At 47.4% G+C, this 15,286-nt stretch overlaps 1 protein-coding gene across 1 annotated transcript in view; it reads right to left on the bottom strand.

Annotated features, from left to right (window-relative positions):
• Positions 1-15,286, bottom strand: part of capn3a (calpain 3a, (p94)) — a 94,773-nt gene that overhangs the window by 47,994 nt on the left and 31,493 nt on the right. The window contains exons 6-9 of the mRNA XM_055865629.1: positions 13,248-13,331; positions 9,665-9,759; positions 2,269-2,346; positions 273-433 (exon numbers count right to left, since the gene is read on the bottom strand). Coding sequence (XP_055721604.1) covers positions 273-433; positions 2,269-2,346; positions 9,665-9,759; positions 13,248-13,331 — 418 coding nt within the window. The remainder of the gene's footprint in view (positions 1-272; positions 434-2,268; positions 2,347-9,664; positions 9,760-13,247; positions 13,332-15,286) is intronic.

Genomic DNA, 15,286 nt, shown 5'->3' with positions numbered 1-15,286 from the left:
AATCCTAGACACCACGCAACTAGACCTGAGTTAAAATAGTGATTTAGCCTGACCGGAGAGCCAGGTAGAAGGGAAGTGCAATTGTAAGACCATTCAATTGGTTCCATTGCATCAGGCATGCTCAATCAACCACAGCTAAAGCGATTTAAAATAAAACAATTATTACTGTAATTACTACCCAAGTCTGAATTCAACTAAAATAATAACAAATTACAGATGAAGGTCCATATAATACAGGGTTTAGAGGTTAGAGGTTAGGGGTCATCTCCTACTTGGGTAGTTCCTGCAGCCCCCGGCGGAGCAGCCTCTGACCCAACGACCCTCGTTCACAGACACCGTCCACTTGTGGATCTTATCGTCCTCCAGGGCATCAGGGGTCAGGTTGCAGATCTCTATCTTGGTGTAGTTCTTCTTGAAGTCCTCAAAGGACATCCTGGGGAGACAGAGGAAGGAGGGGGAGAGGGAGACAGAGAGGGAGAGAGAGGAGAGGAAGACCGAGGAGAGAGAGAGGAGAGAAAGATGGAGAGAGAGACAGAGAAGAGGGAGACAGAGGAGAGGGAGTGTTGTTAAGAAGCCAGAGCAGCGCTTTATTATGGACAGACTTCTCCCCATCTTAGCTACTGTTGTATCAATATGTTTTGACCATGACAGTTTACAATCCCGGGTTACCCCCAAGCAGTTTAGTCACCTCAACTTGCTCAATTTCCACATTATTTATTACAAGATTTAGTTGAGGTTTAGGGTTCAGTGAATGATTTGTAACAAATACAATGCTTTTAGTTTTTGAAATATTCAGGGCTAACTTATTCCTTGCCACCCACTCTGAAACTAACTGCAGCTCTTTGTTGAGTGTTGCAGTCATTTCAGTCGCTGTAGTAGCTGACGTGTATAGTGTTGAGTCATCCACATACATAGACACACTGGCTTTACTCAAAGTGGCATGTCGTTAGTAAGATTGAAAAAAGTAAGGGGCCTAAACAGCTGCCCTGGGGAATCCCTGATTCTACCTGGATTATTTTTGAGAGTTCTGTCCTTGAGGTGTTCTTGTCTATTGATGTTCTGTATTATGTCATTCTGTATTATGTTTCATGTTTTGTGTGGAACCCCAGGAAGAGTAGCTGCTGCTTTTGCAACAGCTAATGGGGATCCTAATAAAATACGAAATATCAAATATCATTAAATACCTCTGTGTTCTGATAGACAGGTAATGCTTTAACTACAATATAGAAGGAGGTGTAAAGCCAAAACACATACTTTCAGAAGGCTATGATTGACAGAGGAGAGGGAGACAGAGGAGCGGGAGAGGGAGACAGAGGAGCGGGAGAGGGAGACAGAGGAGCGGGAGAGGGAGACAGAGGCGCAGGAGAAGGAGACAGAGGCGCGGGAGAGGGAGACAGAGGAGTGGGAGAGGGAGACAGAGGAGTGGGAGAGGGAGACAGAGGAGTGAGAGACAGAGGAGAGGGAGAAGGAGACAGTGGAGAGGGAAACAGCTGGATGGGAGACAGAGGAGTGGAAGAGGGAGACAGAGGAGAGAGAGACAGAGGAGAGGGAAACAGCTGGATGGGGGACAGAGGAGTGGGAGAGGGAGGAGAGAGAGACAGAGGGACAGGGAGACAGAGGAGAGGGAGACAGAGGAGAGGGAGACAGAGGAGTGGGCGACAGAGGAGAGGGAGACAGAGGAGTGGGCGACAGAGGAGAGGGAGACAGAGGAGTGGGACCGGGAGACAGTGGAGAGGGAAACAGCTGGATGTGGGACAGAGGAGTGGGAGAGAGAGATAGGGAGACAGAGGAGAGGGAAACAGTTGGATGGGGGACAGAGGAGTGGGAGAGGGAGGAGAGAGAGACAGAGGGACAGGGAGACAGAGGAGAGGGAGACATAGGAGTGGGAGAAGGAGACAGAGGAGAGAGAGACAGAGGGACAGGGAGACAGAGGAGAGGGAAACAGCTGGATGGGGGACAGAGGAGTGGGAGAGGAAGGAGAGAGAGACAGAGGGTCAGGGAGATAGAGGGGAGGGAGAGTCAAGAATTGGCATGCTCTACTCAATCATTTGTAATCAAACATCTTTTGTTACACTGGAAAAGGAAGACTGAAACAGTCGGTACATTTAGCCGTTCTTTAGCAGCAGAATAACTTTTCAGTGAGTGTGGGTTTTCCTTTTCCAGTCGAGACAGACGACAGGACATGAAACGTGGGTCGAGACAACAACAAGCGTACATTTTTCAAGAGCAAACTAGAAGGACATTGTTGAAGAGAGAAACAGTACTCACCAGAACTCACCGTCCTCAGCACTTTGATGCTGGAGCTTGTCTTTCTCTCCCTTAGACAGAGACACCCACTCCTTAGAGCTGTGGACGGGAGGCAACAACAACAACAACATCAACAACAACAACATCAACAACAACAACATCATCAACAACAACAACAACAACAACAACATCAACAACAGCAACAACAACAACAACAACATCAACAACAACAACAACATCAACAACATCAACATCAACAACAACAACAACAACAACAACAACAACAACAACAACATCAACAACAACAACAGCAACATCAACAACAACAACATCAACAACAACAACATCATCAACAACAACAACAACAACAACAACATCAACAACTACATCAACAACAACATCAACAACATCATCAACAACAACAACATCGACAACAACAACATCAACAACAACATCAACAACAACAACATCAACAACAACATCAACATCATCAACACCAACAACAGACAAACTCAATAGTATGATACAGGGACCTTCCCTGACATGGGAATATACAGCTGTAGGATCTTCATTTGATCACTCCGTTGTCGCAAGAGATTTTTCCCCGGGCTGCAGGAAATTCAAAGGAGCCTTAAGACATAAATTCACAGAAAACACCCCCAGGTCTCTTTCTTAGTAACGTAATTCTTCGGATTACTCAAAACGAGTACTGTAATCTGAATACTTTGGGATTACTGTCCCTTCTAACAACCAGACATATTTTTTTTTAAATGTTTTAAAAATGTGCACCTGATCAAGCATTATTTAATTTGACTACTTTCAAATTGGGGACTATTGTGAGAGCATAAATATCCTTTCATTCATCCTATAGTTCTATATTATCGTGTATGTGTGAGAGTTTAGTCACAGGGCTCCATTGTAACATTTCCAGTTGCTAACTAGATGTTAACTCTAAATAATATAGCCTAATATTTAGTCTACTCAAAGTTAGCTGTGTAATTGATATCAGTAAAATGATGGCCTATGCCCTCACTGTGAAATTGAACGGCCGACGTTAGTTTGTAGTTTTTTTGTGCAATCAGAAAGCATTTTTCTCTCGCTCCGGAGCACACAAAGGAGAGAGACCGGAAACGTGCAGCGTTACAAAGCAGGAAGCAATCCACCCTTGATGGGCGATCAACAGAACAACAGACCATGTGACGTCTTGATGGGCGATCAACAGACCATGTGACGTCTTGTTGGGCGATCAACAGAACAACAGACCGTGTGACGTCTTGATGGGTGATCAACAGACCATGTGACGTCTTGATGGGCGATCAACAGACCATGTGACGTCTTGATGGGCGATCAACAGACCATGTGACGTCTTGTTGGGCGATCAACAGAACAACAGACCATGTGACGTCTTGCTGGGTGATCAACAGACCATGTGACGTCTTGTTGGGCGATCAACAGAACAACAGACCATGTGACGTCTTGTTGGGTGATTAACAGAACAACAGACCATGTGACGTCTTGTTGGGTGATCAACAGAACAACAGACCATGTGACGTCTTGATGGGTGATCAACAGACCATGTGACGTCTTGATGGGTGATCAACAGACCATGTGACGTCTTGATGGGTGATCAACAGACCATGTGACGTCTTGTTGGGCGATCAACAGAACAACAGACCATGTGACGTCTTGCTGGGTGATCAACAGACCATGTGACGTCTTGTTGGGCGATCAACAGAACAACAGACCATGTGACGTCTTGTTGGGTGATTAACAGAACAACAGACCATGTGACGTCTTGTTGGGTGATCAACAGAACAACAGACCATGTGACGTCTTGATGGGCGATCAACAGACCGTGTGACGTCTTGATGGGTGATCAACAGAACAACAGACCATGTGACGTCTTGATGGGTGATCAACAGAACAACAGACCGTGTGACGTCTTGATGGGCGATCAACAGAACAACAGACCATGTGACGTCTTGATGGGTGATCAACAGACCATGTGACGTCTTGATGGGCGATCAACAGACCGTGTGACGTCTTGATGGGTGATCAACAGAACAACAGACCGTGTGACGTCTTGATGGGCGATCAACAGACCATGTGACGTCTTGATGGGCGATCAACAGACCGTGTGACGTCTTGATGGGCGATCAACAGACCATGTGACGTCTTGTTGGGCGATCAACAGAACAACAGACCGTGTGACGTCTTGATGGGCGATCAACAGACCATGTGACGTCTTGTTGGGCGATCAACAGACCATGTGACGTCTTGATGGGCGATCAACAGACCATGTGACATCTTGTTGGGCGATCAACAGAACAACAGACCGTGTGACGTCTTGATGGGCGATCAACAGAACAACAGACCGTGTGACGTCTTGATGGGCGATCAACAGACCATGTGACGTCTTGTTGGGCGATCAACAGAACAACAGACCATGTGAAGTCTTGATGGGTGATCAACAGACCGTGTGACGTCTTGTTGGGTGATCAACAGACCATGTGACGTCTTGTTGGGCGATCAACAGAACAACAGACCATGTGAAGTCTTGATAGGTGATCAACAGACCATGTGACGTCTTGATGGGCGATCAACAGACCATGTGACGTCTTGTTGGGCGATCAACAGAACAACAGACCATGTGACGTCTTGATGGGTGATCAACAGACCATGTGACGTCTTGATGGGCGATCAACAGACCGTGTGACGTCTTGATGGGCGATCAACAGACCATGTGACGTCTTGTTGGGCGATCAACAGAACAACAGACCGTGTGACGTCTTGATGGGCGATCAACAGACCATGTGACGTCTTGTTGGGCGATCAACAGAACAACAGACCATGTGACGTCTTGATGGGTGATCAACAGACCATGTGACGTCTTGATGGGCGATCAACAGACCATGTGACGTCTTGTTGGGCGATCAACAGAACAACAGACCGTGTGACGTCTTGATGGGCGATCAACAGACCATGTGACGTCTTGTTGGGCGATCAACAGACCATGTGACGTCTTGATGGGCGATCAACAGAACAACAGACCGTGTGACGTCTTGATGGGCGATCAACAGACCATGTGACGTCTTGATGGGCGATCAACAGACCGTGTGACGTCTTGTTGGGTGATCAATAGACCATGTGACGTCTTGTTGGGTGATCAACAGACCATGTGACGTCTTGTTGGGCGATCAACAGAACAACAGACCGTGTGACGTCTTGATGGGCGATCAACAGACCATGTGACGTCTTGTTGGGTGATCAACAGACCATGTGACGTCTTGTTGGGCGATCAACAGACCATGTGACGTCTTGTTGGGCGATCAACAGACCATGTGACGTCTTGTTGGGTGATCAACAGACCATGTGACGTCTTGTTGGGCGATCAACAGACCATGTGACGTCTTGTTGGGTGATCAACAGACCATGTGACGTCTTGTTGGGCGATCAACAGACCATGTGACGTCTTGTTGGGTGATCAACAGACCATGTGACGTCTTGTTGGGTGATCAACAGACCATGTGACGTCTTGTTGGGTGATCAACAGACCATGTGACGTCTTGTTGGGTGATCAACAGACCATGTGACGTCTTGTTGGGTGATCAACAGACCATGTGACGTCTTGTTGGGTGATCAACAGACCAACAGACCATGTGACGTCTTGTTGGGTGATCAACAGACCAACAGACCATGTGACGTCTTGATGGGCGATCAACAGAACAACAGACCATGTGACGTCTTGATGGGTGATCAACAGACCATGTGACGTCTTGATGGGCGATCAACAGACCATGTGACGTCTTGTTGGGCGATCAACAGACCAACAGACCATGTGACGTCTTGATGGGTGATCAACAGACCATGTGACGTCTTGATGGGTGATCAACAGACCAACAGACCATGTGACGTCTTGATGGGTGATCAACAGACCATGTGACGTCTTGATGGGTGATCAACAGACCATGTGACGTCTTGATGGGTGATCAACAGACCATGTGACGTCTTGATGGGTGATCAACAGACCATGTGACGTCTTGTTGGGCGATCAACAGACCATGTGACGTCTTGATGGGCGATCAACAGAACAACAGACCATGTGACGTCTTGATGGGTGATCAACAGACCATGTGACGTCTTGTTGGGTGATCAACAGACCATGTGACGTCTTTTTGGGTGATCAACAGACCAACAGACCATGTGACGTCTTGATGGGCGATCAACAGACCATGTGACGTCTTGTTGGGTGATCAACAGACCAACAGACCATGTGACGTCTTGATGGGTGATCAACAGACCATGTGACGTCTTGATGGGTGATCAACAGATCAACAGACCATGTGACGTCTTGTTGGGTGATCAACAGATCAACAGACCATGTGACGTCTTGATGGGTGATCAACAGATCAACAGACCATGTGACGTCTTGTTGGGCGATCAACAGACCATGTGACGTCTTGTTGGGCGATCAACAGACCATGTGACGTCTTGTTGGGTGATCAACAGACCATGTGACGTCTTGTTGGGCGATCAACAGACCATGTGACGTCTTGTTGGGTGATCAACAGACCAACAGACCATGTGACGTCTTGTTGGGCGATCAACAGACCATGTGACGTCTTGTTGGGCGATCAACAGACCAACAGACCATGTGACGTCTTGATGGGCGATCAACAGACCATGTGACGTCTTGATGGGCGATCAACAGACCATGTGACGTCTTGATGGGTGATCAACAGACCATGTGACGTCTTGATGGGTGATCAACAGACCATGTGACGTCTTGTTGGGTGATCAACAGACCATGTGACGTCTTGATGGGTGATCAACAGACCATGTGACGTCTTGTTGGGTGATCAACAGACCATGTGACGTCTTGATGGGTGATCAACAGACCATGTGACGTCTTGTTGGGTGATCAACAGACCATGTGACGTCTTGATGGGTGATCAACAGACCATGTGACGTCTTGTTGGGTGATCAACAGACCATGTGACGTCTTGTTGGGTGATCAACAGACCATGTGACGTCTTGTTGGGTGATCAACAGACCAACAGACCATGTGACGTCTTGTTGGGTGATCAACAGACCAACAGACCATGTGACGTCTTGTTGGGTGATCAACAGACCAACAGACCATGTGACGTCTTGATGGGCGATCAACAGAACAACAGACCATGTGACGTCTTGATGGGTGATCAACAGACCATGTGACGTCTTGTTGGGTGATCAACAGACCATGTGACGTCTTTTTGGGTGATCAACAGACCAACAGACCATGTGACGTCTTGATGGGCGATCAACAGACCATGTGACGTCTTGTTGGGTGATCAACAGACCAACAGACCATGTGACGTCTTGATGGGTGATCAACAGACCATGTGACGTCTTGATGGGTGATCAACAGATCAACAGACCATGTGACGTCTTGTTGGGTGATCAACAGATCAACAGACCATGTGACGTCTTGATGGGTGATCAACAGATCAACAGACCATGTGACGTCTTGTTGGGCGATCAACAGACCATGTGACGTCTTGTTGGGCGATCAACAGACCATGTGACGTCTTGTTGGGTGATCAACAGACCATGTGACGTCTTGTTGGGCGATCAACAGACCATGTGACGTCTTGTTGGGTGATCAACAGACCAACAGACCATGTGACGTCTTGTTGGGCGATCAACAGACCATGTGACGTCTTGTTGGGCGATCAACAGACCAACAGACCATGTGACGTCTTGATGGGCGATCAACAGACCATGTGACGTCTTGATGGGCGATCAACAGACCATGTGACGTCTTGATGGGTGATCAACAGACCATGTGACGTCTTGATGGGTGATCAACAGACCATGTGACGTCTTGTTGGGTGATCAACAGACCATGTGACGTCTTGATGGGTGATCAACAGACCATGTGACGTCTTGTTGGGTGATCAACAGACCATGTGACGTCTTGATGGGTGATCAACAGACCATGTGACGTCTTGTTGGGTGATCAACAGACCATGTGACGTCTTGATGGGTGATCAACAGACCATGTGACGTCTTGTTGGGTGATCAACAGACCATGTGACGTCTTGTTGGGTGATCAACAGACCATGTGACGTCTTGTTGGGTGATCAACAGACCAACAGACCATGTGACGTCTTGTTGGGTGATCAACAGACCAACAGACCATGTGACGTCTTGTTGGGCGATCAACAGACCATGTGACGTCTTGTTGGGTGATCAACAGACCAACAGACCATGTGACGTCTTGTTGGGCGATCAACAGACCATGTGACGTCTTGTTGGGTGATCAACAGACCATGTGACGTCTTGTTGGGTGATCAACAGACCATGTGACGTCTTGATGGGCGATCAACAGACCATGTGACGTCTTGTTGGGTGATCAACAGACCATGTGACGTCTTGTTGGGCGATCAACAGACCATGTGACGTCTTGATGGGCGATCAACAGACCATGTGACGTCTTGTTGGGCGATCAACAGACCAACAGACCATGTGACGTCTTGATGGGCGATCAACAGACCATGTGACGTCTTGATGGTGCTGCAAATGACACCAATGTTGGTTCCTCTTGATATTCGATGAAGTAATCCCAAATGTAATCAACTGTTTTTAAGAATATAACTGTAATTATATTACACTTTTATATTTATTATAAAAAAAGTAATCTGGGTTGATTACAGTTACTTCCTATTTGTAATCTGATTACGTAATCCCCGTTACATGTAATACATTACTACTTAACCCTGACTTCCCTGACTCCTAAACTATAGCCTACTGTAGCCTATCAAAACTAATTTTCCCTGAAGTGTCACTTTTTTGGGGGAATAATTTCACTGAACAAAAATATGAACGCGACATGTAACAATTTCACTGAGTTACAGTTCATATCAATTGAAATAAATGAATTAGGCCCTAATCTATGGATTTCACATGACTGGGAATACACATATGCATCTGTTGGCCACAGATATCTTAAAATGAGGTAGGGTTGTGGATTAGAAAACCAGTCAGTATCTGGTGTGACCATTTGCCTTATGCAGTGTGACACATCTCCTTCACATAGATTTGATCAGGCTGTTGACTGTTGACCAATCAGTGAACCAATCAACCAACCATTCAGTCAACCAATCAGTCAGTCAACCAATCAATTAATCAACCAACCATTCAGTCAACCAACCAATCAGTCAGTCAGTCAACCAATCAACCAACCAACCAACCATTCAGTCAACCAACCAATCAGTCAACCAATCAACCAATTAAACAATCAATTAATCAACCAATCAACCAACCATTCAGTCAACCAATCAGTCAGTCAACCAATCAACCAACCATTCAGTCAACCAATCAGTCAGTCAACCAATTAATCAAGTAATTAACCAATCAATCAGGTGTGTCTTACTTGTCACTCCAGGGCCCGTTCCACTCCACCTGTCCCCAGGGGTTCCTGAGGCGCACCAGACGCACCTTAGACGCCTTGTGCTGGGACTGCTTACACTGAGGAGAAACACACACCTGTTGGAAATGCTTACACTGAGGAGAAACACACACCTGTTGGGACTGCTTACACTGAGGAGAAACACACACACACCTGTTGGGACTGCTTACACTGAGGAGAAACACACACCTGTTGGGACTGCTTACACTGAGGAGAAACACACACCTGTTGGGACTGCTTACACTGAGGAGAAACACACCCACACCAGTCCATGTAACAATCACCATGGTAACAACCACCTTAGACGCCTTGTGCTGGGACTGCTTACACTGAGGAGAGACACACCCACACCGGTCCATGTAACAATCACCATGGTAACAACCACCTTAGACGCCTTGTGCTGGGACTGCTTACACTGAGGAGAGACACACCCACACCGGTCCATGTAACAATCACCATGGTAACAACCACCTTAGACGCCTTGTGCTGGGACTGCTTACACTGAGGAGAGGCACACCCACACCGGTCCATGTAACAATCACCATGGTAACAACCACGGGTCCATTCAGTCAGCTTTCAAAAGGACTACAGTCATCTAACCACAGCTCTGTATCTCATGCTTGATCTAATAATGTAGTCTATCTATCTATCTATCTATCTATCTATCTATCTATCTATCTATCTATCTATCTATCTATATAATAATGTAGTGTACCTACCTACCTACCTACCTACCTACCCACCCACCCACCCACCCACCCACCTACCCACCTACCCACCTACCTACCTACCTACCTACCCACCCACCCACCCACCCACCCACCCACCCACCCACCCACCCACCCACCCACCCACCTACCCACCTACCTACCTACCTACCTACCTACCTACCTACCTACCTACCTACCTATCTATCTAATAATGTAGTGTGTCTCATGGTCTATCTAATAATGTAGTGTGTCTCATGGTCTATCTAATAATGTAGTGTATCTCATGGTCTGTCTAATAATGTAGTGTACCTACCTACCTACCTACCTACCTACCTACCTACCTACCTACCTACCTACCTATCTACCTACCTACCTACCTACCTACCTACCTACCTACCTATCTACCTACCTACCTACCTACCTACCTACCTACCTACCTACCTACCTACCTACCTATCTATCTAATAATGTAGTGTGTCTCATGGTCTATCTAATAATGTAGTGTGTCTCATGGTCTATCTAATAATGTAGTGTATCTCATGGTCTATCTAATAATGTAGTGTACCTACCTACCTACCTACCTACCTACCTACCTACCTACCTACCTACCTACCTACCTACCTATCTACCTACCTACCTACCTACCTACCTATCTACCTACCTACCTACCTACCTACCTACCTTCCTATCTACCTACCTACCTACCTACCTACCTACCTACCTTCCTATCTACCTACCTACCTACCTACCTATCTAATAATGTAGTGTACCTACCTACCTACCTACCTACCTACCTACCTACCTATCTACCTACCTACCTACCTACCTACCTACCTACCTACCTACCTACCTACCTACCTATCTATCTACCTACCTACCTACCTACCTACCTACCTACCTACCTACCTACCTACCTACCTACCTATCTATCTATCTAATAATGTAGTGTACCTACCTACCTACCTACCTACCTACCTACCTACCTACCTACCTATCTACCTACCTACCTACCTACCTACCTACCTACCTACCTACCTACCTATCTATCTATCTAATAATGTAGTGTACCTACCTACCTACCTACCTACCTACCTACCTACCTTCCTATCTACCTACCTATCTATCTATCTAATAATGTAGTGTACCTACCTACCTACCTACCTACCTACCTACCTACCTACCTACCTTCCTATCTACCTACCTATCTATCTATCTAATAATGTAGTGTATCTACCTACCTACCTACCTACCTACCTTCCTATCTACCTACCTATCTATCTATCTAATAATGTAGTGTACCTACCTACCTACCTACCTATCTACCTACCTACCTACCTACCTACCTACCTACCTTCCTATCTACCTACCTACCTACCTACCTACCTACCTACCTACCTTCCTATCTACCTACCTACCTACCTACCTACCTTCCTATCTACCTACCTACCTACCTACCTACCTTCCTATCTACCTACCTACCTACCTACCTACCTACCTACCTACCTACCTACCTTCCTATCTACCTACCTATCTATCTATCTAATAATGTAGTGTACCTACCTACCTACCTACCTACCTACCTACCTACCTACCTACCTACCTTCCTATCTACCTACCTACCTACCTACCTACCTACCTACCTACCTTCCTATCTACCTACCTATCTATCTATCTAATAATGTAGTGTACCTACCTACCTACCTACCTACCTACCTACCTACCTACCTTCCTATCTACCTACCTATCTATCTATCTATCTATCTAATAATGTAGTGTACCTACCTACCTACCTACCTACCTTCCTATCTACCTACCTACCTACCTACCTACCTATCTACCTACCTACCTACCTACCTACCTACCTTCCTACCTACCTACCTACCTACCTACCTTCCTATCTACCTACCTATCTATCTACCTACCTACCTACCTTCCTATCTACCTACCTATCTATCTATCTAATAATGTAGTGTACCTACCTACCTACCTACCTACCTACCTACCTTCCTACCTACCTACCTACCTACCTACCTACCTACCTACCTACCTACCTATCTAATAATGTAGTGTATCTCATGGTCTATCTAATAATGTAGTGTACCTACCTACCTACCTACCTACCTACCTACCTACCTACCTATCTACCTACCTACCTACCTACCTACCTACCTACCTACCTACCTACCTACCTACCTACCTATCTATCTAATAATGTAGTGTGTCTCATGGTCTATCTAATAATGTAGTGTGTCTCATGGTCTATCTAATAATGTAGTGTATCTCATGGTCTATCTAATAATGTAGTGTATCTCATGGTCTATCTAATAATGTAGTGTACCTACCTACCTACCTACCTACCTACCTACCTACCTACCTACCTATCTACCTACCTACCTACCTACCTACCTACCTACCTACCTATCTACCTACCTACCTACCTACCTACCTACCTATCTATCTAATAATGTAGTGTGTCTCATGGTCTATCTAATAATGTAGTGTATCTCATGGTCTATCTAATAATGTAGTGTACCTACCTACCTACCTACCTACCTACCTACCTACCTACCTACCTACCTACCTACCTACCTATCTACCTACCTACCTACCTACCTATCTACCTACCTATCTACCTACCTACCTACCTACCTACCTACCTATCTACCTACCTACCTACCTACCTATCTATCTAATAATGTAGTGTATCTCATGGTCTATCTAATAATGTAGTGTATCTCATGGTCTATCTAATGATGTAGTGTATCTCATGGTCTATCTAATAATGTCATCTAATAACTCACGATACTTGGCGTAAAGTGAATCTGTATGTATCTCACCTCCTCAACGGCAGTCACAGAGTAGGCGTGGCCCTTCACGAGGCCAGTCGCAGTACGGGTCTCAAAGCGAGCGGGAACCAGGGACTGGGGAATGAACAACAAGACAGGATCACAATACAACGAGGAACTGATGGGATACAGTTGGTTAAACCAATGGAAGGGGATAGTTTGGAAACTGCTCGTGATCATCGATGAGTTCCAGAACTCAATACAGCTGGTTAAACCAATGGGATATCTTCTTCTCTTTTTCAAATGTTTTTTTTTTGTAATTCTACATGCTTTTATGGATACGACATTGAGTAGATGGGGGTGAGAAAGACAGGATAGGACAGTGAGTAGAGGGGGGGGGCAGGAAAGACAGGATAGGACAGTGAGTAGAGGGGGGGCAGGAAAGGCAGGATAGGACAGTGAGTAGAGGGGGCAGGAAAGACAGGATATGACAGTGAGTAGAGGGGGGAGGGGCAGGAAAGACAGGATAGGACAGTGAGTAGAGGGGGGGGGGCAGGAAAGACAGGATAGGACAGTGAGTAGAGGGGGGGGCAGGAAAGACAGGATAGGACAGTGAGTAGGGGGGGGGGCAGGAAAGACAGGATAGGACAGTGAGTAGAGGGGGGAGGGGCAGGAAAGACAGGATAGGACAGTGAGTAGAGGGGGGGGGGCAGGAAAGACAGGATAGGACAGTGAGTAGAGGGGGGGGGAAGACAGGATAGGACAGTGAGTAGAAGGGGGGGCAGGAAAGACAGGATAGGACAGTGAGTAGAGGGGGGGCAGGAAAGACAGGATAGGACAGTGAGTAGAGGGGGGGGGCAGGAAAGACAGGATAGGACAGTGAGTAGAGGGGGGGGGGGCAGGAAAGACAGGATAGGACAGTGAGTAGAGGGGGGGGGGCAGGAAAGGCAGGATAGGACAGTGAGTAGAGGGGGGGCAGGAAAGACAGGATAGGACAGTGAGTAGAGGGGGGGCAGGAAAGACAGGATAGGACAGTGAGTACAGGGGGGGGGGTAGGAAAGACAGGATAGGACAGTGAGTAGAGGGGGGGGGGGGGGGTAGGAAAGACAGGATAGGACAGTGAGTAGAGGGGGGAGGAAAGGCAGGATAGGACAGTGAGTAGGGGGGGGGTAGGAAAGACAGGATAGGACAGTGAGTAGAGGGGGGGAGCAGGAAAGACAGGATAGGACAGTGAGTAGAGGGGGGGGGCAGGAAAGACAGGATAGGACAGTGAGTAGAGGGGGGGGGGGCAGGAGAGACAGGTTAGGACGGTGAGTAGAGGGGGGGGGGGCAGGAAAGACAGGATAGGACAGTGAGTAGAGGGGGGGCAGGAAAGACAGGATAGGACAGTGAGTAGAGGGGGGGGGCAGGAAAGACAGGATAGGACAGTGAGTAGAGGGGGGGCAGGAAAGACAGGATAGGACAGTGAGTAGAGGGGGGGGGCAGGAAAGACAGGATAGGACAATGAGTAGAGGGGGGGGCAGGAAAGACAGGATAGGACAGTGAGTAGAGGGGGGGGGCAGGAAAGACAGGATAGGACAGGGAGTAGAGGGGGGGCAGGAAAGACAGGATAGGACAGTGAGTAGAGGGGGGGGGGCAGGAAAGACAGGATAGGACAGTGAGCAGAGAAGGGGGGGAAGGAAAGACAGGATAGGACAGTGAGTAGAGGGGGGGGGGGGCAGGAAAGACAGGATAGGACAGTGAGTAGAGGGGGGGCAGGAAACACAGGATAGGACAGTGAGTAGAGGGGGGGGGCAGGAAAGACAGGATAGGACAGTGAGTAGAGGGGGGGGGGGGGGCAGGAAAGACAGGATAGGACAGTGAGTAGAGGGGGGGGGGCAGGAAACACAGGATATGACAGTGAGTAGAGGGGGGGGGCAGGAAAGACAGGATAGGACAGTGAGTAGAGGGGGGGGGGGGCAGGAAAGACAGGATAGGACAGTGAGTAGAGGGGGGGGGCAGGAAAGACAGGATAGGACAGTGAGTAGAGGGGGGGGGCAGGAAAGACAGGATAGGACAGTGAGTAGAGGGGGGGGGGGGCAGGAAACACA

This window comes from Salvelinus fontinalis, chromosome 16 (genome assembly GCF_029448725.1).
Source record: "Salvelinus fontinalis isolate EN_2023a chromosome 16, ASM2944872v1, whole genome shotgun sequence".
NCBI classification, from domain to species: domain Eukaryota; kingdom Metazoa; phylum Chordata; class Actinopteri; order Salmoniformes; family Salmonidae; genus Salvelinus; species Salvelinus fontinalis.
The sequence above is the reverse complement of the archived record's forward strand: the minus strand, read 5'-3'. Positions and strand labels throughout refer to the sequence as shown.